General features: G+C 44.4%; 1 protein-coding gene across 2 annotated transcripts; it reads right to left on the reverse strand.

Annotated features, from left to right (window-relative positions):
• Window positions 1-470: 470 nt before the first annotated feature.
• Taf12 (TATA-box binding protein associated factor 12) lies at window positions 471-27715 on the reverse strand. Of its 2 annotated transcripts, XM_048350656.1 has the most exons (7): window positions 27610-27713; window positions 14485-14569; window positions 13519-13770; window positions 10238-10315; window positions 6708-6822; window positions 2969-3057; window positions 471-947 (listed from the first exon to the last, which is right to left on the reverse strand). In XM_048350656.1, the coding sequence occupies exons 2-7, from the start codon at window positions 14554-14556 to the stop codon at window positions 912-914; spliced, it is 642 nt and encodes a 213-aa protein (XP_048206613.1). In that variant the 5' UTR covers window positions 14557-14569; window positions 27610-27713; the 3' UTR covers window positions 471-911. The 2 variants fall into 2 exon arrangements, with proteins under 2 accessions (XP_048206613.1, XP_048206614.1); XM_048350657.1 differs by lacking the exon at window positions 14485-14569 and having other exon boundaries at window positions 27610-27715.
• Window positions 27716-27918: the final 203 nt, after the last annotated feature.

Here is a 27918-nt window from a genome sequence, read left to right on the forward strand (position 1 = left end):
CAGTGCAGTAGCACCCTCCCGGAAGCCCAGGAAAACCCCACAATCCACAAGGTCAGGTTGACACCATGGAAGTGCATAGCCCTGAGGTCTGGAGTGGGGCCTGGTTTCTTCTGGATCTAGGATATGGACAGCTAAGGACAGACACGCCTTTCTCCAAAGCTACTCTAGAGCCAAGGATGAACACAACTTTTTCTAGGAGTTCCAGTGGAGGTCAAAAAGGGCTCTTAGTCACATTGCCATTGCACAAACCAGTATGTCTACTCATTGTGGGGCTTCTGAGAGGCTACCCTGCCTGAGGGCGGAGAAACAACCAACTCCTACTGCCCAGGTCCTCACCTTAGAAACAATGGAAAAATCCCTGAGTGTTTCTCAAATGTAGAACTCAATGCCAGTGCTGCCACCTACTGACAGCAAAATTCGGTGCAGCCCTGCTTGTCCTGACTCCGTCTGGCATTCCAAAGCACCCTGACTTTCAATTAATAACTTCTTTATTCTGGAAAAGCAAATCAAATTCATATTCATATAAACACTGACATTACAAAGTACAGGGAATGAGGGATGGAGGAAGAAACAAAACCCTCTACAAATCTTGCTAATACTGTCTTACCCAACAAGACCAAAATGCTTTGTCCCATACTCGATCACTAATATAATAAGCCACAAATAAAATCTTCTCTGGAAGATACACTGCTCCTCTTTGAGACGGCAGGGAAAAGGACCCGGAAGAGGGGTAGGAGGCTTTATTCTTTTGGCAGATCATCTCAGTCATTATAGATATTGCTGCACTGTTAATAAAAAATATATGCTTCTCTGTAAAGCATTTAAAAAAAAATTCCAAGGATGAGATGGCTGAAGTCTCAGCTCAAGTATCTCCAAATACATTGTTGTCCATTTCCTGACTTTTCCGTGTGTTATTTCTTGGTTGTTTTCCGGATCAATGCCATTCTCTGAAAGGAGAGAGAAATAGGAGTGGCACCCTGTCAGTACCAGAGCGGCCCAGCAGGGACCTTCGAACCCCAGGGCGGTTGTAGAGGGTCCGGAGAGAGGCTCAGATGGGCAGCATGCTCTCTGAGCCCATTTCGTCTACTGAAAGATCCAAACTGCTCAAGACTAGCAACGGCAAATGCATTAAAGCAGAAGGGCTCTGGGAACACAGGGGACCAATCAGCAAAGAATGTTTCCTAGGCTCTCCTTACCCCAATCTTCTTCCTTTAATAATAAGAAAAGGGCCTCAATTTCAAACTTGTGGCTATGCCCTGTAGGGAAGGGTCACTGAAGACTAGTAACTTCGACCACAACCTATCATGCATTTGCATTTTTACTATTTCTGGACACTGGCCAAATTAATAACTTACTTTGCTCCTTTTTTTTTTTTTTTTTTTTGGTCAGTCGTGGGGCTAGAACTCTGGGCCTGGGCGTTGTCCCTGAGCTCTTCAACTCAAGGCTAGCACTCTACCACTTGAGCCTCAGTGCCATTTCTGGTTTTCTGGTGGTTAAATGGAGATAAGAGTCTCATGGACTTTCCTGCCTGAGCTGGCTTTGAACTGTTATCCTCAGATCACAGCCTCCTGAGTAGCTAGGATCACAGGCCTGAGCCATTGGTGCCTAGCCATTGCTCACTTATTGTTTTTGTGCCAGTCTGGGGCTTGAACTCAGGGTCTGGGCACTGTCCCTGAGCTTTTTGGCTCAAGGCTAGTACTATGCCATTTGAACCACAGTTCCATTTCTGACTTTTTTGGTAATTAATTGGAGATGAGTCTTTCCCGCCCTGGCTGGCTGATATCCTCAGATCTCAATCTCCTGAGTAGCTAGGATTACAGGTGTTTTGTTTTGAATTACAATACTGGGGTTTGAATCCAGTGTCTTTCACGTGCTAGACAGGCACTCTACTGATTGACTCATCCACTTTGTTAGTCCTTTTTTACATTGGTTATTTTCAGATAGGGTCTTGCTTCATACTGGGCCAGCCTAAACTTCGATCCTCCGATTTGTGTTTCCTTTTGTCATTGAGATCACAAGCGTGGCACTATACCAGCCAATGGTTGAGATGGAGTTCCCTGAGCTTTTGTGCCCAGGCTGGCCTCACATTGTGATCTCCCAATCTCCACTAACCAAGTAGCCAGGATGACAGCTTGCTCCTTTTGATAAAGTGATTGTCCTAACATTATGCTATTTGTTGACTAAATTAACAGGGCTAAAGAGGAAATGATTTGGGAGCAAGCCATAATGGCAGTCTGGATAAAGTCCCTTCTGAAAAATAATGTATTCCTTTTACTTAGGTTATTGATGGCTTCTAGGTAGGACTTCCTCCACGAGCTCTGTGAACATCTACTCTGGGGATACAGGACCATGGAAAAGCAAGTGACACTCACCCGGGACTGCCCAGTTATGAGCATCAAGCTCCAAAACAGCTCTCATTGCAAATCAGAGCAGCAAGTTAAACTGGCAGACTTGTCAAAGGGAGGCCAACATTGCTATTGGACGAAGCAATTCCAATGATTTGCTCTGCCATGATGTCCCACTCCCCCTAGGTTCCTTGTTAAGAGAGGAGGGGGACAAAGGTTGGGACCCAGCCCAGAGCACTTGGCAGAGAAGGCTGAGTTTTACTTCTCAGCCTAAGTAGTACATTTTCGCATTCTTTGTCCTCTGTTCATAGGGCTCTATGTACCATAAAGCCACATATATCAAATCAGCAGCAGTTTAAAAAAAGATTTCATTAAGGAGGTGTTGAGGGGTAAGCTTCATTTGTATCAGAAGAGCGTAGGACTAAGCACGTTAGTGCTACCCATCAGAGTTACAAGAAAACACTGAGAGTCTATGTGGGAACAGTATAGACACAAGAAACATCTTATCACTGCTGCCCCTTGCCTTCTGTGGCCTTCGGTCCAGACTGTGAGGCTGCGCTGGGTAAGCTGCCTGGAAGGTGGACTCAGTCTCTGAGATCACTAGGCCTCTAGTGGCTCCTCACCTGTTTATGAGCTTCTGTGGTACAAGCTTTTTTGTAGGGTCGGATTTCTTCAGAGCCAAATCCTGGGATCCACATGTTCCACTGGCGTTCTGTACGGAAGAAGCCAACACAGAGATGAGTACCAGGAAGGCAGGGTCGGCAGTGTAACGTGACTCTCAGATAAGTGCCAAGGAGAAAGAATACAACACGAACTCAATGGAGCAATATTTTGCATACAAGACAGCAAGTTGCGCGTGGCTTCTCCAATTTTTCAAAAGATACAACATGAGTGTCTTACAAAGAAAAAAGGGGTAAAAGGCAAAAGTAGGGGTGTACAGCTGTGTACCAGGAGACACACAGCATTCAGGAGGATTGTGCGCTCAAAGCCAGCCTGGTAGCTTGGTGCTGGTGGTTCACATCGGTAATCCTAGCTACTCAGGAGGCTGAGATCTGAGGATCATGGTTCAAAGGCAGCCTAGACAGGAAAGTCTGAGACTTATTTCTTTCTTTATTTTTGATGGCCAGTCCTGGGGCTTGAACTCAGGGCCTGGGCACTGTCCCTGAGCTTCTTTTGCTCAAGGCTAGCACTCTACCACTTGAGCCACAGCACCACTTCTGGCTTTTTCTGTTTATGTGATACTGAGGAATTGAACTCAGGGCTTCATGCCTCCTAGGCAAGCATTCTACCACATGAGACTTTGTTTTTTTTGGTCAGTTCTGGGCCTTGGACTCAGGGCCTGAGCATTGTCCCTGGCTTCTTTTTGCACAAGGCTAGCACGCTACCACTTGAGCCACAGCACCACTTCTGGCTATTTTCTATATATGTGGTGCTGGGGAATCGAACCCAGGACTTTATGTATATGAGGCAAGCACTCTTGCCACTAGGCCATATTCCCAGCCCCCCTCTTATCTCCAATTAACCACCAGAAAACCAGAAGTGGCTCAAGTGGTAGAGCACTAGCCTTGAGCCGAAGAGCTCAGAGACAGTACCCAGGCCCAGAGTTCCAGCCCCACAATGGACACCGCCCCCCCCCCCCAAAAAAAAAAAAAAGACAGCCTGGTATACATAGTGAAACAGTGTATCAAAAAATAACTATAGGGGCTGAGAATGTGGCTTAGTGGTAGAGTGCTTACCTAGCATGCATTGTAACCACCAGACCACTTCTAGCTTTTTGGTGGTTAACTGGAGATAAGAGTCTCATGGGCTTTTTTTTTTGCCAGGGTTGGAAGCCAACCCTGCTTTCCAGATCTCAGCTTCCTGAGTAACTAGAGTAACTAGGATTACAGGCATGAGCTGACCTTTTTATTCTTTTTGCATCTTACCCTGTCTTCTTATTGGTATAAGATGAGGTTAAGGTAAAAAAAAAGATGAAAGACAATATTGTTGATTTGCTTCAACTGAAAGGGGCTCCTTCAGACACTGAGTTCCCAGGCATAGTCTGCTTCCTGATTCATCCCTGATCATGTACATGTGCACCCTTTTATCCCTCAGTAGTGCACCTGAAAAGCACTAAAAACAGGACTTGTTTTACAATATTTATTTTGCCATAGGCAAACACCTACTTAAAGTGAGTACTAGTGACTTCATGATCATAAATATTATGTAAGTAACTAGTGTTTGTTTCCAAAATGACTTGTCTTTTGATCTAGAGGTCTTGTTATATTGCCCTGGCTGGTCTCAAACTTACAAGCTCAAGTGATTCTCCTGTCTCAGCCACTCAAGAATCTGTGAATATAGGTACACACTTACCACACCCAGCTAACAACTGCTATTGTGTTTGTTTTTGGTGTAGTCCTGGATTGAAACCAAAGCCTCACACATGATGTCTTCTACTACTGAGCTATACTATGGCTAGTAACTGTTTTAAGCCAGTGTTTCCATTTTTTTAAGTTTTATTTATTTTTTGTGTTTATGTGTTACCAAGGAATCGAACTCAGAGCCTCATACATGATAGGCAACTACTCTACCACTAAGCCACATTCCTTGTCTGTCTTTTCTTTTTTGGTACTGGGGATTGAAACCAGGATGATGCATTTGCTAAGTAAGTGCTAGCTTTGCTACTGAGCTACATTCCAGCATATGTTTGGCTTCTTCTTCTTTTTTTTTTTTTTTTGCCAGTCCTAGGACTTGAACTCAGGCTTATGCACTGTCTCTGAGCTTCTTTTGCTCAAGGCTAGCACTCTACCACCTGAGCCACAGCCCTACTTCTAGCCTTTTTTGTTTATGTGGTACTGAGGAATCAAATCCAGGGCTTCATGCATTCTAGGCCAAGCACTCTACCACTAAGCCACATTCCCAGCCTGCTATTGCTATTTTTTGAGCCAGTCCTTGGGCTTGAACTCAGGGTGTGCAAGCCATCTTTGAACTTTTTTTATTCAAGACTAAGACTCTATCACTTGAGCCACAGCTCCACTTCTGAGTTTCTTTTTTTTTTTTTCGGTAGTTAATTGGAGATAAGAGTCTCATGGGCTTTCCTGCCCTGGCTGGCTTTAAACCTTGATCCTCAGATCTGTCTACTTAACAGCTAGGATTATAGGCATAAGCCACCAGTGCCTGGCTTTCTTCTTTCTTTTTCCTTCTTTCCTTTCTTCTTCCTCTTCTTCCCCCTCCTTCCTACTTTCTTTCCTTCCTTTCTCTCCCTCCTAATTCTTTCTTAGTTTTGAATCAGAGGCTCCCTATACAGTCCAGCTGGCCTTGAACTCAGCACTGTAGCTCAGCCTGGCCTCAAACAGTTCTTTTACCTATCTTCCCTAGAGCTGAGATTACAGGTATGAGCCACCATGTTCTCCTAATTTTATAATTTTCTTAGGAAACAAGCACAAATTGGTTAAAAAGCATAAAGGAATACTGAGAACGAGGGTTTGTTTTTGTTTTGTTTTGTACTCTACCAAAGAGCTATACTTCTAGCACTAAATAGTGTTTTATTACAATAGTAAAGACATAAGAGTAAGAACTACTACTAGGTACTTATTTGGTGCCATTCCTTATGCCAGTCACTTTCCAAACTTAATTCCCATAAGTATCTGGTAAAGAGGATAGTATGAGCTCCACTTTACAAATGAATTGGGCACTGGTGGCTCATGCCTGTAATCCTAGCTACTCAGGAGGCTGAGATCTGAGGATCGCTGTTCAAAGCCAGCCAGGGCAGAAAAAGTCTGTGAGACTCTTCAGTTAACCACCAAAAAAAAGTGGAGTTCTGGCTCATATGTGGTAGAGCGCTGGCCCTGAGCAAAAGAGCTCAGAAATAGCACATAGGCCCTGAGTTCAAGCCCCAGAACCAGCACAAGGGGAAAAAAAAAAAAGAATAAGAAGAAATAGGGCTGGGAATGTGGGAATGTGGCTTAGTGGTAGAGTGCTTGCCTAGCATGCATGAAGCCCTGGGTTCAATTCCTCAGCACCACATAAACAGAAAAGGCTGGAAGTGGCACTGTGACTCAAGTAGTAGAGTGCTAGCCTTGAGCAAAAAGAGCTCAAGGACAGTGCCCAAGCCCTGAGTTCAAGCCCCACGACTGGCACAAAAACAAACAAACAAGAAGAAACAGGCTCTAAGAAAAATCAAGCATGAAGGAGAAGGTAACAGAGCTCCCAAAAGGTAGAATCTGGTTCAAGTCCAATGTGCTGCTACCAAATGAATAAATAAATCTCAGGACCCAGAAGCCTGGTCTTGGCACAAAAGTCCCTCTGACTGCGCTTTCCCAGCAGTCCTGAAGGAGCAGTCATGGAGACACTTCAGGGAAAAAGAAGAATGAGGCCACGTACCTAGATGCAGCTGGACGTCCTTCACCTCCAGGGTACTTGACTTGCGATGTCGTGCGAGCTGGCAGGCTGCTGTCACCACACTCTCAATAAAATCATCAGCGATCTGCAGCAGCATCTGGAGAGGGCAAAGTAAGGGACAGTCATGTGACATTGACAGAGTAATATCCTGCTGCTGGGAAAACTGTTTTCTGTCTGATTCACAGTCAGGATTCTTTCTGCAAGCCATATCCTCAGCCCTTTTTAGGCAGGCTTTCTGTTAGTAGGTCTGTAATCAGCATTTGGGTCATGGTAGGGGTGAGGAAAGAGGAGGACAGTAGATACATTATCCACGTCAAGTGCAATTCATCTTAAGGATATCCTTTTGGTATTTTCTACCCAACACAGATCAACTTCTATAATCCCTAATTCATACACACACACACACACACACACACACACACACACACACACACACGCACTTTTATTTTGCCAGTCCTGGGTCTTGAACTCAGGGCCTAGGCACTGTCCCAGAGTTTCTTTTTACTCAAGGTTAGTGCTCTACCACTTAAGCCACAGTGTCACTTCTGACCTTTTCTGTTTATGTGGTACTGAGGAATTGAACCCAGGGCTTCATGCATGCTAGGCCAGCACTCTGCCACTAAGCCACCACAATCTCATATATATACATTTTATATATACATACAATGTATGTATGTATGTATTTTTTCCTAAATGAAGTAGGAAAACAACAGTGGACAATTGCAATTCCTTCCTCACAGACATTTAAAGCACACACAGTTCCATTCTCTCAGTCCTTACAATATTCCTGTCAAGAGAAGGGGACATTGGTTTTAGCTTCAATCTCTAGTGGAAGATGCTAAAACTGAGGAAGACCAATTTGCTCACAGGAGGCAGCTGAGCCAGGTGCTGTAATCCTAGCTACTAAGGAGGCTGAAATTGTGGTTTGAAACCAGCCTAGTCAGCAAAGCCCATGAGACTTCTGTTTTCTTTCTTTCTTTCTTTTGTGGTCATGGGGCTTGAGATCAGGGCCTGGGCTCTGTCCTTGAGGTCTTTTGCTTAAGAGTCTCATAGACTTTTCTTCCCCGGATGGCTTTGAACCATAATCCACAGATCTCAGCCTCCTGAATAGCTAGGATTACAGGAGTGAGCCACCAGTGCCTGGACCCCTGAGACTTTTGTCTCCAATTAATCACCAGAAAACCAGAAGTAGAGCTATGGCTCAAAGTGGTAGAGCACTAGCCTTGAGTACCAAGGCTGAGGGACAGTTCTTAGGCCCTGAGTTCAAGCCCCATGACTAACAAAAAAGAAAGCAGCTGAAGGGCTGGGAATATGGCCTAGTGGTAGAGTCCTTTCCTTGCATACATGAAGCCCTGGGTTCAATTCCTCAGCACCACATATATAGAAAAAGCTGGAAGTGGTGCTGTGGCTCAAGTGGTAGAGTGCTAGTCTTTTTTTTTTTTTTTTTTGGCCAGTCCTGGCCCTTGAACTAGCACTCTGCCACTTGAGCCACAGCGCCACTTCTGGCCATTTTCTGTATATGTGGTGCTGGGGAATTGAAACCAGGGCCTCATGTATATGAGGCAAGCACGAGTGCTAGTCTTGAGCAAAAAGAAGCCAGGGACAGTGCTCAGGTCTTGAGTCCAAGCAGCAGGACTGGCAAACAAAAACCAAAACCAATAAAAAATAAAGCAGGTGAAATAGGATTCAGCTTCAAGGGCAGAGTTCAAATTCTGAGATCTTTCCACTTTACAATCAATTATTCCTGGATTGTATGAGGAACAAGATTAGAATTCTGAAGACAAACATTTACAGGGAAATTCTAGCTGGGCAGTGGTGGCTCGCACTTGTAATCCTAGTTACTTAGAAGGCTGAGATCAGAGGATCTCAGGATATGGGAAGGGAAGTCCATGATACTCTTAGCCCCAATTAATCATCAAAAAGCTGGAAGTGGTGGTGTGGTTTAAGTGATGGCGCCCCAGCCTTTAGTGAAATAGCTAAGTGACAATAGAAGGCCCTGAGTTCAAGCCCTAGTACTGGCACAAGATAAAACAAAAAACAAAAAAACTCAATAACCTAATGATACACCTCAAATTTCTAGAAAAATGGGGAAAAGACCAAACCAAAATTAGCAAACATGGCTGGGAATATGGCCTAGTGGCAGAGAGCTTGCCTCCTACAGACAAAGCCTTGGGTTCAATTCCTCAGCACCACATATATAGAAAAAGCCAGAAGTGGTGCTATGGCTGAGTGCTAGCCTTGAGCAAAAAGAAGCCAGGGACAGTGCTCAGGGCCTGAGTCCCAAGCCCCAGGACTGGGAAAGGAAGGAAGGAAAGGAGGGAGGGAAGGAGAGATAGAGAGAGATAGAGAGAGAGAGAGAAAAAGAGAGAAACAGAGAGAGAGAGAGAGAGAGAGAGAGAGAGAGAGAGAGAAAATTATATGCCAATCTCCGATGAAAAAATTCTCAAACCAAGCTAGGTGCTAGTAGCTCACACCTGTAATCCTAGCAACTCAGAATGTGAAGAACTAAAGGCTCAAAGTCAGTCCAGGCAGACCAACTTGTGAGATTCATATCTCCAATTAACCAGCAAAAAGAAGGAAGTAGAGTGGTTCTAGTGGTAGGGTGCCAAATGTAAGAGAAAAAGCTAAGCAAGAATGTGAGAGCCAGGCTGGGATATGGCCTAGTGGCAAGAGTGCTTGCCTCGTATACATAAGGCCCTGGGTTCGATTCCCCAGCACCACATACACAGAAAATGGCCAGAAGTGGCGCTGTGGCTCAAGTGGCAGAGTCCTAGCCTTGAGCAAAAAAGAAGCCAGGGACAGTGCTCAGGCCCTGAGTCCAAGTCCCAGGACTGACCAAAACAAAAACAAACAAACAAGAATGTGAGAGCCTGAGTTACCCCAGTACCAGCACCTAATAATTAAGTGTACCAAAGTTTAGGCATAGATTGTGACACAAGGATGGAGAAAGTCAAGGTGGGGGTGTGGCTCAGTGGCAGAGGGCTTGAGCACTTGTCTAGCACGTGCAAAGCCCTGGGTGTCTCTCTGGTACTGCAAATCAACAACAAACAAATGCTAAGCATTCTCCTAGGTGATCTGTATAAATTCTTCCTTGGGATTTTCACAATAATCCTGTAGAGAAATACTATACTCTACCTACACAGGGGAAGAAGCTGTGTCACAGTAAGCTTAAGTAACTCATCCAAAGCTATACAGCTGGTAAGTGGCAGTGCCAAGATTCAAATCCAGATTTACCAGCCACTAAGTCTCCTCTTTTTTTTTTTGCCTTGGACTCAGGGCCTGACCACTGTCCCTGGCTTCTTTTTTGCTCAAGGCTCTGCCACTTGAACCACAGCGCCACTTCTGGCCATTTTCTATATATGTGGTGCTGAGGAATCAAACCCAGGGCTTCATGTATATGAGGCAAGCACTCTTGCCACTAGGCCATATTCCCAGCCCCACTAAGTCTCCTCTTAACTACTCCACTCTACCAACCCTCTGGGAAAGTCTCTGGGGGACCCAAGCCACCTTACCTCCTCCACATCTTCATCCAGCTGTTCATTAGGATCCACTTCTCTTACCAAGTCCTGTAACTTCTTCTTGGTCAATACCTAAAGTTAATTGGGGCGAGGAGGGGGAGATTTTTCAGTGAGTTATAATAAGGAAGCCAAACAACTCCTTACAGCATACCAAACAAACAAACAAAAAAAGGCTTTCAAAGGATTGGATTTCAGGTTTCCAAAATGTTCACAAACCTGACCTGCTATAAAACTCTTTGGGTTGGGAAGGTGGCTTAGTGGTAAAGTGCTTGCCTAGCATGCATGAAGCCCTGGGTTTGATTCCTCAGTATCACATAAACAGAAAAAGGAAGTAGCACTGTGGCTTAAGTGGTAAAGTGCTAGCCTTGAGCAAAAGAAGCTCAGGGACAGTGCCCAGACCCTGAGTTCAAGTCCCAGGACTGGCAAAAAACAAAACAAAACAACAACAACAACAAAAACCCTATACTCTCAAGGTAGATGTGGCTCAGGTAAGGGGAAAAGGCATAGTTTAGAAGAGACCAGCATTACTGGCAGGTGTTTAGTTTCTGCCTTATCCTTTTTTTATTGTGCCTCATTCCTTTTGTATTAAGTAATTTGCCATTTTCTGGCTCCAAATGTAACTGCACTTCTGCAGGTGTTGCTTTTGGCCATATTCTTCTTCCCTTCTTCCTGTGTGTTCAATTCATAGCTCTCCTTTCTTTCCTGGACCACCCCAAAAAAGCAACTACTTCCTCCTTTGTCTTCTTCTCTGTTCTGCATACCCTTCTATCCTTTTGCATATTTATAAACTTTCCTGTATCTGATGACTTAATAGAAATTCTACGACAACAAACATGTTCTTCTCTGTATCAGTACGTATAGCAACTATCCTTTTCTCATAAAGCAGGTGTCATATTATATATGTATAGCATAAAACAGTGATTAAGGGAGGATTGGGGGTATAGTCAGTGATACACCACTTGCTCAGCATGTTTGAGGTTCTGGATTAGATCCTCAGCATAAGTAACTAAACAAATAAATATCTGTTAATGATACTTTAGACCTATCCAGCCTTCTCCATTCTACCATTATAACCTAGTTCAACCCTTCACCATAAGTCTTAATTTGTTTTAAGTTTTAAAATTGGTCCTCTTTTCAGTCTAAATTCATTATTACCATTGCCAAATTAATCCCCTCTAAGACACACTACTGTTAAAGCAATACTGATTATTCCTAATATGTAAAAAGACAGTGTACAACCTAAAAGTTTCAATAGAAACTTTCTAGTACCGACACACTATGTTCTCCTATAATCTTACCAATACAACTTTATTCTTGCTCTTCTCCACTAGACTCTGTATTCAACATAGACTAGTCCCTGTTTTTCTTTTTGGACAGTCCTGGGGCTTGAACTCAGGCCTTGGGCGCTATCTCTGACTTCCTTTTGCTCAAGGCTTGCACTCTACCACTTGAGCCACAGCACCACTTCTGGCTTTTTCTTTTTACATGGTACTGAGGAATCGAACCCAGGGCCTCATGCATGCTAGGCAAGCAGTCTACCACTAAGCCACATTTCAGCTCCCACACTAGAATCTTGACTGCCCAACCCTTCCTCATTCAGTTTTGCTAGTCCCTCCTTCACTTTGTGGAAGTGCTTCCTTATCCACTCTACTCAGCCTACAAGATCCAAGTAAAGGAAATTATACTGATTTTTTTGTAGTTCTAGAAGGTGGAATCAGGATCATAGGTAGAAAGAAGGGAGCAGGTTCTAGGATCAGTACAGAATTAATAATGGCAGCAGTTGGATGAACTACAAGAAGGAATGGCTGGAGACAAGAGTTGGATTTTTTGGTCTGTTCACATGTCAGTACTGGGGTTTGAACTCAGGGCTTGGACTAGCACTCTATTACTTGAGCCATAGCTCTCTACCACTTGAGCCATAGCTCCACTTCCAGCTTTTTGGTGGTTAAATGGAGATAAGAATATCACAGGAGGGCTGGGGATATGGCCAAGTGGCAAGAGTGCCTGCCTCATATACATGAGGCCCTGGGTTTGATTCCCCAGCACCACATATACAGAAAATGGCCAGAAGTGGCGCTGTGGCTCAAGTGGCAGAGTGCTAGCCTTGAGCAAAAAGAAGCCAGGGACAGTGCTCAGGCCCTGAGTCCAAGGCCCAGGACTGGCAAAAAAAAAAAGAATATCACAGGAGTTGGGAATATGGCCTGGTGGCAGAGTGCTTGCCATGTATACATGAGGCCCTGGGGTTCAGTTCCTCAGTACCACATATATAGAAAAAGGCAGACATGGCGCTGTGGCTCAAGTGGTAGAGTGCTAGCCTTGAGCTAAAAGAAGCCAGAGACAGTGTTCAAGCCCTCAGTCCAAGCCCCCAGGACTGGCAAAAAAAAAAAAAAAAAGTCACAGACTTTCTTGTCTTAGATTTCAGCCTCCTGAGTAGCTGGGATTACAACTGTGAGCCTCCTAGTGCCTTGGGACAAGACTATTTTTGCTTTAGTAATAAAGAACTAATGTATTATTTTGGCACTATATACCTAACATATAATGCATCTGCCATATGAAAGGTACTGTTAGGACATGTGGATATAAGATGCAATATATGTGTATACATATAACTGCATACTAAACATTAAGTAAAATCTGATAAATATTGTAGAGAATAATAGAATTCCACAGAAGGGAAAAGACCATTTTCAGCTAAGAAGAAGAGGCAGCACCTGAGAGGGTCATCTGTTGTTGTTTTTGTGTGTGTGTGTGTGTTTTGTTTTGTTTTTTGTCCCCATCCTAGGGCTTGAACTCAGGGCCTGGGCACTGTTCCTGAGTTTTCTTTGCTCAAGGCTCGCTCTCTACCACAGCTCCACTTCTACTTTTTGGTGGGTAAATGGAGATAAGAGTCTCAGGAGGGGCTGGGGATATGGCCTAGTGGCAAAAGTGCTTGCCTCTTATACTTGAAGCCCTGGGTTCAATTCCCCAGCACCACATATACATAAATGGCCAGAAGTGGCGCTGTGACTCAAGTGGCAGAGTGCTAGCCTTGAGCAAAGAGAAGCCAGGGACAGTGCTCAGGCCCTGAGTCCAAGGCCCAGGATTGGCAAAAAAAAGAGTCTCAGGAGCTTTCCTGGCCAGGCTGGCTTCAAACCACAATCCTCAGATCTCGGCCTTCTGAGTAGCTAGGATTACAGATGTGACCCACTGGTGCCCAGTCAAGCCATCTCTTAAAGCATTATTCATTCAAATAAAAGGAAGAGATGACTTCAGAGAGGGGAAAGGTAAGATGATACCTGGTTGTTTTCAGGGCTAAGACGCCCCCCAGTCCCAGGAGTGCCTGGTATCTTTACCACCGTAGTGCTATTGGCCATGGAGCCTTGTGGAGGGGTGCTGGCTGGTTCCGGTTTTATGGATGAGAAATTGGAGAGGTTGATTAGGGCTGAGGGGCCGAACTGGTTCATAATCTGCCGAGCTTTGGACTTCAGCTCATAGAGCTTATCGAGATCCTGTTTCTTTTTGGAGCTGTGAGGACCAAGGCCAATCAACTGGAAAATGAAAACATGAGAATCAGCTCTAGAAAAAAATGCCTATAATAAATATGAGTTTTGAAATGAAAATCATGAGATTTGTCAGACTTTGAAGGGGTCTTCAGTATATCTGAGATGGTGACCATTTGATATCTACAAATTAATATGAAAGAAATAATGTTCTTGCTCTCACCTGATATTAGAAACCATTTCTTCTCCAAAAGCTAAGTGAAATAGTCCACAAAATTAAACTAATGAAGAAAGTAAATGAAATGAAGAATACTACATACAAAAACAGAATAAGACAGTTTTGAGGACTTTTTACATACAATACATGGCTCAGTATTTACATGCATTTTAAAGTATATCAAATACTGTTAATTTAAAATAAGTTATAACACACATCCTTAAAACTCAGTCACAAAACTTAAGAAAGCAGATTAGTAGTTCATTTTTGCATTTCAAAACATGCTTGAGTCTATGTCTGAACTCTGCCCAGATAGCACGATTCTTAGGAACTGCTAAAAATAAGCTCTTCTTTCTAATTAAGAGCATGATTTCTCTGAGTGTTAGCAGTGTTTATGTACATGCAGAGACCCTGGCCTGAAGCAACCGAGTTTCCTAAGTCTTAGAGCCACGAGGCTGACTCTGTGAACATCAACTCTGGTGTCATCAGGATCGGAAGCACATTCACCAATTTTTGCCCACAGTGGCTTCAAGGAGCTTACTTACAGCTATCTGAGTGTCTAGATCTTTAATTACATCAGCAACAGCTGTGAGCCCGGTGAAATGAGAGGCAGCCATTTTCAAAAGCTACCTGTAAATGAACAACTGGCATCAAGCACTACCCTTGCCTCAGAAGCATTCCAGTTGTATGGCCTAGACATACTTTCACCAACCAGGATTCAGGCACACTGGATCCAGAGAAACATCTCTCCTCCTCATCTCAACCTCTCCTGCCCCCATCCCCCCTCCCTCATTTTTTGATAAAGGGTATTCATTGTACCCAAGCTGGCCTCCAACTCCTAATACACCTGCCTCTACCTTCAAAATGCTTGGATTATGGGGATACACGACCATGCCTGGCTTATACACTTAAAATGTAATCAGTGACGAATATTCAAGAAACTTGTGGTAGAGCCAGGCATGGTAGCATGTATTTCAAATCCCATCAACGGAATTTTAGGTGAGAGAAACATTTGAGTTCAGGAGTTTGAGACAAGCTTTGGCAACACAGTGAGATACTGTGTAAAAAGGAAGGAAGGAAAAGAGGGAGGGAGGGGAAAGAAAGGGAGGGGGAGGGAAAAAGAAGGGAGAGAGCAGGGAAGAGAAGGGAGGGAGAAGAGGGAAGGAGGGAGAAGGGAAAGGACGAGGGTGAAAGGAGAAGGTAAGGAAGAGAGGGGAGGGAAAAGGGGGAGAGCATGGTGATGCACACTGGTAATCCTAACACTCGGGAAACTGAGGTGGAAGGACTGAGTTTGAGGCCAAGATGGATTCCACAGAAAGATGCTTTCTTAAAACAAAGAAACTGGGACTAGGGTATAGCTCAAGTGATACAGCACTTGACTAGCAAGTATGATACCCTAAGTGCAATCCTCCATACCATTAAAAAAATAGTAAAATGTACAGTATGGGAGAACAAATGTAATCCTACCACTTGGGAGACTGAGACAGAAGGAACACAAGTTTGAGTTACATAGCAAGTTTGAGGTCAGCCTGCACAACAAGGAAAGATAGTCCCTGAGAAAAGGAGAAATTAAAAATCGGTGATTAGAGCTGGGCCCCAGTGGCTCACGCCTATGATCCTAGCTACTCAGAAGGCTTAGATTTAAGGATTCAGTGGAAGCCAGCCGGGCAGAAAAATCCCTGTGAGACTCTTATCTCCAATTAACCACTCAAAAAATGGGAAGTGGGGCTGGGAATATAGCCTAGTGATAGAGTGCTTGCCTCAAATACATGAAGCCCTGGACGTGATTCCTCAGCACCACATATATAGAAAAAGCCAGAAGTGGTGCCATGGCTCAAATGGCAGAGTGCTAGCCTTGAGCAAAAGAAGCCAGGGACAGTGCTCTGGCCCTGAGTTCAGGACCCAAGACTGGCAAAGAAAAAAAAAAAAAAAGGGAAGTGAAGCTGTGGCTCAATTGGTAGAGCACTAGCACTGAGCACAAAGAGGCTTGGGAACTGTCCCCAGTCACTGAGTTCAAGTCCCACAACAGACAAAAAACAAAAAATCGATGAGTATAGTACATATATAAGACAGGGTCTTGTAATGTAGCCCAGGCTGGCTTTGAACTTGTATTTTCCTGTGTCAGCCTCCCTAGTGCTGGATGAGACAATTAGCTATTATTGTAGGGGATAGAGTAACAATGTATGAAACTATTAAGTCAGTCAGTCATGGGGCTTGAACTTATGCCCTGGTCACTGTCTCTAAGCTCTTTTGTTCAAAGATAGCACTGTACCACTTTGAATCACAGCTCCACTTCTGTTTTTCTGGTGGTTAATTGGACTCCAAAAGTAATACTTACAAAACCATTTGGTGTAAACCAACTGAACTACTCATGGGAGGAGAGGCAAAGGAGGAGGGAGAAGGGGGGGAATGAAGGAGGGGGTAACAAATTGTACAAGAAATGTACCCACTGCCTTACATATGAAACTGTAACCCCTCTCTGTACATCACTTTGACAATAAATAAGTAATTATTAAAAAAAAAAAGTCTCATGGACTTTCCTGCCCAAGCTGGCTTTGAACTTTATCCTCAGATCTCAGCCTCCTGAGTAGCTAGGATTACAGGAGGGAGCCACCAGTGCCTAGCTGTTTTTGTTTTTGTTTGCGAGGCAAGCAACTGGATTTTGTTCTTGTTCTATTCTAGTGCTGGGAACTAAACCCAGGGTCTCTGACGTGCTAAGCAAGTGATCTAACAATGAGCTACAGTGCCAACCCTATTAAAAACCCTTTTCAAGAGGCTGGGAATATGGCCTAGTGGTAAAGTGCTCGCCTTGTATACATGAAGACCTGGGTTCAATTCCCCAGTACCACATATATAGAAAAAAGCCAGAAGTGGCGCTGTGGCTCAAGTAGTAGAGTGCTAGCCTTGAGCAAAAACAAGAAGGCAGGGACAGTGCTCAGGCGCTGAGTTGGAGCCCCAGGACTGGCAAGAAACAAGAACAAAACAAACAAAACCCTTTTCAAAATTAAATAAATATTCCAGGACCAGGTAATCCCAGCTATTCCAGAGGCAGATTCCAGGCTAGCCTAGGAAAAAGTTATCAAAACCTTATTTTAAGGTGGGCACTGGTAGCCCATGCTTGTAATCCTAACTACTCAGGAGACTCAGATCTGAGGATCACAGTTCAAAGCCAGCCCAGGCAGGGAAGTCCATGAGACTCTTATCTCCAATTAAGCACCAAAAAAATGTGGAACTGGAGCTGTGGCTCAAGTGGTGGAGCACTAGGCTGGACCAAAAAAAATCAGGGACAATCTCCTAAATTTTGGCTTCAAGCCCTAGGGACAGACAGACAGACAGGCAAACAGATGGATACACATATAAACACACACAAAAGTCTAGATGGGAATGTGGTTTAGTGGTAGAGGGCTTGCCTAGTATGCATGAAGCCCTGGGTTTGAATCCTCAGTACCACATAAACGAAAAAAAAAAAAAAAGCTGGAAGTGGCACTATGGCTCAAGTGGTAGAGTGTTAGCTTTTAGTAAAAAGAAGCCAGGAACAGTGCCCAGGCCCTGAGTCCAAGCCCTAGGACTGGCAGAAACCACCCCCTCAAACAAAAACAAAAAAAAAACCAGAATCTGGAAGCCAGGTGTGGTAGCACATATCTGTAATCCCAGCTACTCAGGAGAACCACAGTGTGAAGCCAGCCCAAGCAAAAAGTGCATAAGACCTCATCTCAGTCAATATAAAGCTGACATAGTGATATATACCTATCATTCTAGCTTCACAAGAGGCACAAACAGAAAGATTATGATCCAGGCCAACCCAAACAAAAAGAGACACCCTATTTGAAAAATGAAGCAAAAGGATTGAAGCCATGACTAAGTGATAGAGTGCTTGCTGAGCAAATGCAAGGCCTTGAGTTCAAACCCCAGTACTGCTGAGCACTAGTGGCTCACATTTGTAATCCTTGCTAGTCAGGAGATTTGAGGATCACAGTTCAAAGCCAGCCTGGGCAAGAAAATTCGCTTGAGACTCCAATTAAGCAACCAAAAATTTTTTTTATAAAGCCAGAAAAGGAGCTGTGGCTCAAGTGGTAGACCTATAGTTTAGAGCAATAAAGCTCAGGGACAACACCCACGTCCTGAATTCAAGCCCCAGAATTGGAACAATAAAACAACAACTTACACTCACACACACACACACACACACACACACACACACACATCTCTATGTGAATGATTAGGGCAACATTATTCATAGTTGTCCAAAACTAGAAAAAATACAGATACCTGCCAATTAGTGAATGGATAAATAAACTATGGTACATCCATCCAATGGAATGCTAGTAGAAAGGAAGTATTACTCATACGTGCAACAACATAGATGACTCACAACAAAACGCTGATTGTATTCGTATGATACCTCAGAAGAGGCAATGTTAGAGGATGATCAGATCAGTGTTTCCAGAATCTGTTGTCAGGGAGGGTTTTACTACAAGCAAAGGTTGTGATTAAGTTATAGGGAGCAGGAAATGTTCCAAATCTTGAGTGTGTGTGCTTAATGACAGTATGTATCTGTCATATTTGAAGCAATGGCTATACCACAAAAGAATGCTATTTTCAGGTCCATTCTTAAAAAGTAAAAGAAGCGGGCTGGGGATATAGCCTAGTGGCAAGAGTGCCTGCCTCGGATACACGAGGCCCTAGGTTCGATTCCCCAGCACCACATACACAGAAAACGGCCAGAAGCGGCGCTGTGGCTCAAGTGGCAGAGTGCTAGCCTTGAGCGGGAAGAAGCCAGGGACAGTGCTCAGGCCCTGAGTCCAAGGCCCAGGACTGGCCAAAAAAAAAAAAAAAAAGTAAAAGAAGCCTAAAACACTTGTCAATGATTCTATGTCCAAATTACCTGCTTGCTGACAACTTTTCTCAAGCACAATTGTGGATGGTGCTGACTAAGAATCATGGAATGAAGGGACTATAAATAATTTGAATTCCATTAGGTAATATACCATGGTTGTCTCTGAGCTACTCAAACTTCTCTCACTACCTCATAAAGTATCAAGAGATAGGTTAAAAGCAGAGGCATTAACTGGGACATTTGAGAGAATAATTAATAATTAACCCTTACTAGCACCTACTAGGTGGAAAGTATAGGCTAGGAGACTCACACAAGTAACTCCAAAATTCCATGCATCAGTGAGCTACAGATGAAAGTATTTATAGGTAGGGACTTAGCCTAGGGAAGTGGTAGGTTTTTGCCTAGAATGTGTGAGATCCTAGGTTCTGTCCCCAGTAAAAAAGAATTTAATAAATCTATCAAAATAGGGCTGAGAATACGGCCTAGTGGCAAGAGTGCTTCCCTTGGGCTGGGGATATGGTCTAGTGGTAGAGTGCGCTTGCCTGGTATACATGAGGCCCTGGGTTCAATTCCCCAGCACCACATATATAGAAAATGGCCAGAAGTGGCACTATGGCTCAAGTGGCAGAGTGCTAGCCTTGAGCAAAAAGAAGCCAGGCACAGTGCTCAGGCCCTGAGTCCAAGCCCCAGGACTGGCAAAAAAAAATAAAAGAGTGCTTCCCTTGTATACATGAAGCCCTGGGTTTGATTCCTCAGAACCACAAATACAGAAAATGGCCAGAAGTGGTGCTGTGGCTCAAGTGGCAGAGTGCTAGCCTTGAGCAAAAAAGAAGCCAGGGACAGTGCTCAGGCCCTGAATTTAAGGCCCAGGACTGGCAAAACAACAACAAGTCTATTAAAATAATATTGTAAGGCCAGGCATGGTAACACACACCTATAATCCCAGCACAAAGAAAGGAGGCAAAAGAATTGAGAGTACAATTCCATTGTAGGCTACATAGCAAGATCTGGTTTCCTTCCTTCCTTTTTTGTACAGCATTTTGAATTCAGAGTGTTGGGGATATTTGTTTTGCTTGCTTGCTCAGAGCTGGTGCTCTACCTCCAGCTCACAAGAACCTGTTTCAAAAAAAATTTTTTAAAGGGGGCTGGGAATGTGGCTTATAGGTAGAGTGCTTGCCTAGTATGCCAGGAAGCCCTGGGTTCAATTCCTCAGCACCACAAAACAGAAAAAGCCGGGAGTGGCACTGTGGCTCAAGTAGCAGAGTGCTAGCCTTTAGCAAAAAGAAGCCAGGGACAGTGCTCAGACCATGAATTCAAGCCCCAGGACTGACAAAAATAAAAACAACCACCAGTATCACATAGCTAACACTATGCTCCTCCTGAATCACATGTAAAGTGGTTGACAGGAGTCAAGGGAACTAAAAGTCTGATGGCAGAAAAGCCCCTTTATTAATATTGTGTGTGTGTGTGTGTGTGTGTGTGTGTGTGTTAGTACTAAGGCTTGGACTGAGGTTGCCTGGGGCTCTGTCCCTTAGCTTTTTTTACTCAGGCTGGTGCCATAGCTCACTTCTGGTGAAAAGCTCCTTTAATATGGAGCTTGTCTACATAATTGACTCATTTCTACCTGGATGTTTCTCTCTTCTCTGGTTTTGAGCTATAGCTAAAAAGTTCATGTTTCTTAATCTACATAAACCAAAAAGAACCAATGAATCAATTATTTGTATCCTATGGACTAGAGAGCAATAGAAACACTTATTTTCTTCCTATTTGAAAAGAATGTTCATTTTAACTAGTGTGATCCTGTGCAAATATGTGGTTCTGCCTTAGTACAGTCTCAAGGATATGGACTTACGGTGGCAATGTCTGAGTTCAAGTACCAATGCTGTCACTTAGCTATTTATCCTTGAGCAAACTACGTAATCTCTTAAATTCGTTTGTTTTGTGTGTGTGTATGTGTATGTCACCGGTCTTGAACTCAGGGCCTGGGTGCTGTCCATGAGCTCTTTTACTCCAGGCTAGAGCTATACCACTTTGATCTACAGCTCCACTTCCAGTTTTCTTTTCCTTTTTTTTTTTTTTTGCCAGTCCTGGGGCTTCAACTCTGGGCCTGGGTACTATCCATGAGCTGCTTTGGTTCAAAGCTAGCAGTCTACCTCTTGAGCCACAATGCCACTTCTGACTTTTTTGTGAGTAATTTATTGGAGATTAGGGTCTCATGGTCTTTCTTGCCCAGGCTGGCTTCAAACCATAATCCTTAGATCTCTGCCTCTTCAATAGCTAGGATTACAGGTGTGAGCCACCAACACCCATCCCACTTTCAGTTTTCTGATGGTTAATTGGAGATGAAAGTCTCATGGATGTTCCTGCCCAAGTTGGTTTTGAACCATGATCTTCATATCTCATCAGCCTCTTTAGTAGCTTGGATTACAGGCATGAGCTACCAGTGCCTGGCCGCTTAAATTCTTTTACTGAAAAAAAGGGAATTAATATCTAGTGGAACTATTGTGATAATTCACTAGGTTTATAAAACTAAAGCACTTAGCACAATATGTATTAAAACATGTTTCACCAATATTGTGTGTCTGCTCTACTCTCTCTCTCTCTCTCTTTTCTTTTTGCCTGGGGCTTGAGCTCAGGGCATGAGCACTGTCCCTGGCCTCTTTTTGTTCAAGGCTAGCACTCTACTACTTGAGCCACAGTGCCACTTCTGGCTGCTTCTATTTTTTTGCAGTGCTGAGGAATCAGAGAAATCAAACCCAGGGCTTCACGTATGTGAGGCAAGCTCTTTACCACTAGGCCATATTTCTAGGCCTGCTCTACTCTCTTAAAAGTCATAAAGATCAGTATATGTAAACTAATTTACCCTTCTATTAACCCAATACACCTAACTCTGGATTGATAGTACTCTATATCATTCTTATTACTTATTTATTTTTTAGTAAAAGTTTCTCAGATGTGTAGTTTAGGCTAGCCTTGAACTCAACATCTTCCTGCCTCAGCTTCAAGTGTGGTATTCCTAGAAATGCACCACTAGGTCTGTCTTCTGAATAAGAACAGAGATTTGTGTGTGTGTGTTGGTACTCAAGGCCTCAAATTCTCACTCAACTTTTTCTTTTCTTTTCTGGTTTTTTTTTTTTTTTTTTTTGCCAGTCCTGGGACTTAGACTCAGGGCCTGAGCACTGTCCCTGGCTTCTTTTTGCTCAAGGCTAGCACTCTGCCACTTGAGCCATAGTGCCACTTCCAGCTTTTTCTATTTATGTGGTGCTGAGGCATTGAACCCAGGGCTTTATGCATGGTAGGCAAGCACTCTACCGCTAAGCTACATTCCCAGACCTTCACTGGACTCTTTCTACTTATGACTGTGGCATTCTAGCACTAGAGGCAAACCTCCATTTCCGTTTTTTTCCCCTGACTAAATGGAGGTAAGAGTCTCTCAGATTTGTCTTCCCAGGCTGGCTTCAAACTGCAATCCTCAGATTTCAGGCTTCCTGGATAGCTAGGATTAAGGTATGAGCCACTGGCACCCACTTAAAAACATTTTTTTTTTAAAGGTACTAGGGGCGGGGGGGGGGGGGGCAGGGAACTTGCCTGGTATGCATGAAGTTCCATTCCTGGGTTCCATTCCTCAGCACCACATAAAAAGAAAAAGCCAGGGGCTGGGAATATGGCCTAGTGAAAGTGTACTTGCCTTGTATACATGAAGCCCTGGGTTCCATTCCTCAGCACCACATATATAGAAAAGGCCAGAAGCAGCACTGTGGCTCAAGTGGCAGAGTGCTAGCCTTGAGCAAAAAAGAAGCCAGGGACAGTGCTCAGGCCCTGAGTTCAAACCCCAGGACTGGCAAAAAAGAAAAGAAAAAGCCGGAAGTGGGAAGTGGGCTCTGTGGCTCAAGAGGTTGAGTTGTTAGCCTTGAGCAAACAGCCAGGGATAGTGCTCAGCCCCTGAGTTCAAGCCCAAGGACTGGCAAAAAAGAAAATAAATAAATAAATAAGAAAAGCACTGGGGGTTGGTGGCTCATGCCTGTTATCCTAGCTATTGATGATGCTGAGATCTGAGGATCGTGGTTTGAAGCCAGACTGGGCAGGAAAGTCTATGAGACTCTTATCTCCAATTAACTACCAAAAAACAGAACTGGAGCTGTTGGTCAAAGAATGGTATAGCACTAGCCTTGAGCAAAAATATCTCAGGGAAAGCACTCCAGGACCCCCAAAATAAAAAAAGGGCTGAGTTACAGCTCAGTGATAAGGAACTGGAACAGTATGCCATGAGTTTAGTATCCTGCACCCTCCCCTGGACAAAAAAGGAATAAAGACAGATGTGGTAGCATGTATGCCAGCAGTCCCAGCTATCTGTCAGGCTGAGGTAGGAAAATTTGGGTCTAAGAGTTTGAGGAAAGCCCCAATGAAATCTCTATCTCAAAATATAATGTATTAATGTAACAGTGGACCAAAAATATAGTAGCAGCAAGTGGTCAGCAGGAGGCTGGTGAGAGCAAGGTGGAAGACCCAAGTGACAAGGGCCATCTTTGAACAGTTTCTACATTTCTACTTGGGATTGGACCAGGCAATGTTTAGGGTCCCTGTATAGATTTCAAAGTTTGTTTGCTTCTAGCATACCTGTTTTATATGCAGGTAAAACACTAATGGTACATTGCCTCCAGTGTGTGTGTAGCTTTCCATGAAGGCATCCAATCAAAAGGTGCTGATGGGGGCTGAGAATATGGCCTAGTGGCAAGAGTGCATGCCTCATATACATGAAGCCCTGGGTTCCATTCCTCAGAACTACATATAGAACTACATATATATAGAAAATGGCCAGAAGTGGCGCTGTGGCTCAAGTGGCAGAGTGCTAGCCTTGAGCAAAAAGAAGTCAGGGACAGTGCTCAGGCCCTGAGTCCAAGGCTCAGGAGGCTGAGATCTGAGGATCACAGTTAAAAGCCAGCCTGGGCAGGAAAGTCCAGGAGACTCTTATCTCCTGTTAACCACCAAAAAACGGGAAGTGGTAGTGTGGCTCAAGCACTAGCTTTGAGCTGAAAAGCTCAGCGACAGTGCCCAGGCCCAGAGTTCAAGCCCCACGACAAAAGAAAAAAAGTATTGTATGGGCCGGGTACTGGTAGCTCATGCCTACAATCCTAGCTACTCAGGAGGCTGAGATCTGAGGATCATGGCAGGAAAATTTGTGAGAGTCTTATCTTCAATAAACTACTCTGAAAAAGCTATAAATAGCGCTGTTGCTCAAGTGGTAGAGCTTTGAGCAAAAGGTGGTCAGAAACAGCACCCAGTCTTGAGTTCAATTAAGCCCCATGACTGGCATACATATATACTCACAAAAAGCAATGTCTTGAGTTGGAGCCATGACTCAAGTGATAGAGTACCAGACAATGAGGGAAAGTACCAGATTCTGAGTTCAAGTCCTGGTCTTGGGCAAAAGAAAAAAAAACAGCAAAAAGGTAATAGTTGGGCACTGGTATTTCACATCTGTAATCTTAGCTATTCAAGAGGCAGAGATCTGAGAATCAACGTTCAAAGCCAGCCCAGGCAAGAAAGTTTAAGCTCATTTGTATACACATAACTTTAAAACAGTACAAGTATAAGCCAGTACTGGGGAAAAAAATCCTGTAGCTTCAATAAATTCAACTGCCCCAGACATCTAGGCTATTCTACCATTTAATAGAAAAGTTAATCCAGTTTAAGTAATCAGTCTTCAAGTTGCCCTTTCTTGGCTTTCTAAATTTAAAGTCAGCTGTGCACCAGTGGTTCGCACTTATAATCGTAGCAACTCAGGAGGCTGAAATCTAAAGATCATGGTTAAAAGCCAGCTCTGGCAGGAATCTCCATGATAGAAGTGGAGCTATGGTTCAAGTGGTAGAGCACTATCCTTGAGCAAAAAAAGTTCATGGACAACACCCAAGTCCTGAGTTCAAGCCCTGAGACAGGTGCATACACAAGTGTGAGCTCACACACACATACTCTTACAAGTTATAGTCCTAAGAAGTCATGATGCAGGGCACCAGTGGCTCACACTCAGGAGGCTGAGATCTGAGGATCATGTTTCAAAGCCAGCCCAGGCAAGAAACTTACTCAGAAAAAGCCAGAAGTGGTGCTATTACTCATGTGGTAGAGTGCTAGATGAGCAAAAGCAGCTCAGGGACAGGATCCAGACCAAGAGTTTGAGCCCCAGGACTGGCCCCCCAAAAAAGTCATGAGAGAGGGGCTTCTAGTCAACAATATATTAACTATTATATTTTGCTGATAGGTAAACTGAGATGTGGAGGGGATACACTCAGAAAAGGAGAAAAAAAGTTTGAGAGACACATAAAACTGGGTCTAGATCACTCAGAACAACACAATTTCAAGCAAAGTGCTAACCTCTCTGCACCTATTTCTTTTTCTGCACAAGAGGACTAATAGTACTTGATGTGTAGGGCTGCAATAAATAGGGAACATAATACCTGAAAATGCTTAAGCTATATCTAGTCAGTCAGAATGTTTTGTTGGGTTTTTCTTGCCAGTCCTGGGGCTTGAACTCAGAGCCTGAGTACTGTCCCTGGCTTCTTTTTGCTCAAGGCTGGTACTCTACCACTTGAGCCACAGCGCCACTTCTGGCCTTTTCAATATATGTGGTGCTGAGGAATAGAACCTAGGGCTTCATGTATAGGAGGCCAGCGCTTTACCACTAGGCCATATTCCCAGCCTCAAGTCAGAATATTTTCTTTTTTTTGCCAGTCCTGGGACTTGAACTCAGAGGCCAGGGTAGTGTCCCTGAGCTCTTTTTTGCTCAAGGCTAGTGCTCTACAACTTGTGCCACAGCGCCATTTCTGGCTTTTCTGTTTATGTGGTGCTGAGGAATCAAATCTAGGGCCTCCTGCATGCTAGGCAAGCACTCTACCACTAAGCCACATTCCCAGCCCAGTCAAAATATGTTTAAATAAAAAGTATTATGAAAGAAAGTTACTGGTCTAAGTCTCTACTGTTGTTTTCTAAAACCAGCCATCCCTAGAAAACTCTTGTATTAAAAATACAGGATCTAATATACTTCTTTATAACTGCATGTGTGAGTACATGCTTGTGCAAGTTCTGGGCTTAGACACAGTTCCTGAGCTTCTTTTGCTCAAGGCTAGCAATCTACCACTTGAGTAGAGTGGCTCCACTTCTGGCTTTTTAGCAGTTAATGTTAGATAAGAGTCTCACAAACTTTCCTTTCCAGGCTGACTTCGAACCATGATTCTTAGAGCTCAGCCTTCTGAGTAGTTTAGGATTATAGGTGTGAGTCACTGGCATTCAGCTTTCAGAATAACTTTCTAAACTGATAATTAAAAAATTAAGCCGGGTGCTGGTGGCTTATGCCTGTAATTCTAGCTACTCAGGAGACAGAGATCTGAGGATGGTGGTTGAAAGCCAACCTGGTCAGGAAAGTCCATGAGACTCTTTTTCCAATTAACCACCAGGAAACTGAAAGTGGTGCTCAAGGTGGTAGTGCTAGGCTTGAGCAAAAGAGTTCAGGGACAGTGCCCAGGCCCTGAGTTCAAGGTCCACAACAGGAGGGAATAAAATTTAACTGGGATCCATTTAACAGTTTTCTTAACTGATGACATTCACTGTATCTATATCAATACAGTAACAAAAGTAAAAATAAAGTATTAGATTCTACAAAAATTACTTCCTAAGTTTCAAGGTAGAGATGCATTTATTTATTCAAGAAATATTAACCAAAATATTTCGTATTTTCTATTCACAAGAGAGTACCTATCAAACTTATGATCGAATTATTCAGTCTCACAGTGATTCTAAGCTTTCTTTGGACTTTCTTCTCTATAAACAACAGGAGTTTAAAGATGGTCTTTTCCTATCCTTCCATCCCTGACATTCTACCTGAGAAGAAGAGATAGATCTGTGCTCCATTAGATCTGTGCTCCATCAGAGTTGACTGAATGGATTAAAAGGACTTATCAAAGTATAGAACTGAGTTCAAACTGCTTCGAACTTCACACTGGATTCGCGATAATGAAGCAGAAAAACGAAGATGCTTACATGCGGGCTTCCTAGGTTAAGTATCTGACACCAGAAAAGCCTGCCTGCCAAAAAGCAGGTAGACAGCGCGAAAAGGAGTCGTCTTCCCCTAGTACATCCTTTATCACTGTGGGCACAGGGAATGCGAGAGAGGAGGAGGAGGAGAAAGACAGAGAAAAAATGATCGCTCAGTCTTTCTCAAACCTTCTCCCTTTCCCTTGAAGGATGATCTTACAAGCCACGGCTTCTCAGAACCTCCGCTTGTAGGATCTGGGGTGCTCCCAGCCCTATTCCTTCTGGAACTCGGGAGACTGAGAGCCCCGATTCCGTTCCCACAGAAGACCCCGTCTTCACTTCGGTCCCCTCCTAAACTCGTCTTTGCCTGCTTCTGCCTCTCCGGGACCCACGTCTTGGGTAGCCCCGCTCCGGAATCCTCGGGAGCCCACGATCTTCGCTGTCCCGCTCCCGTGTGTGAGGAGCCCGAGTCCCCGCGGCTCCACTTTTACCTCTCCGGAGCCCGTGTCTTCACGCCCTCTCCTCCTAAAAGTACGGGTGCTCACAATCCTGTCCCTCTCAGACGACTTTCCCTCGGGTGCCAGAGAACTCACGTCTGTCCCCGTCCCCTGAGTCTCGTTCCGAGCCCGGGTCCCCCCAGCCGCGTCTTCTCCGAGCCCGATCCCCTCAAGTCCCGTCCCGAGAGCCTGACTCCTCTCAGCCCAGACTCTTCCACCATCTGGCTCTTCAGACACTGACCCGCTGTGGGTCCGGGTCCTGACTCCCTCCTCCCGCTCTTCTTCCTCAACTGCCAGGGCCCAAGACTCACAGGCAGCAGCGTCTATCTCCCCATGATATGCGGAGACTGCCCCAGTGAAGCTTTCCTCTCAGCAGCCGGTCCGACTGCTCGGCCCTCCCCGAGTACTTCCGGCACCGCTCCCCCGCCTCCAACCCGGAAACGCGCGGCTCTTCCGGCCGGCGGGAGCGCGCTTGCCTTGCGCAGGCGCACGCAGCTCTACGACACGTGGTTGCGGTAGCGGGTTGCAGCTCGCTCGGCTCCGCTCGGCTCGGCGGGTCGGTCTTGCTGTTTCCTGCCCGTGGCTGGCTTGCTGGCGTGGGCGACTTGCGTGTCCGCTAC

Source organism: Perognathus longimembris, chromosome 7 (assembly GCF_023159225.1).
Source record: "Perognathus longimembris pacificus isolate PPM17 chromosome 7, ASM2315922v1, whole genome shotgun sequence".
In the NCBI taxonomy this organism is placed as follows: Eukaryota; Metazoa; Chordata; class Mammalia; order Rodentia; family Heteromyidae; genus Perognathus; species Perognathus longimembris.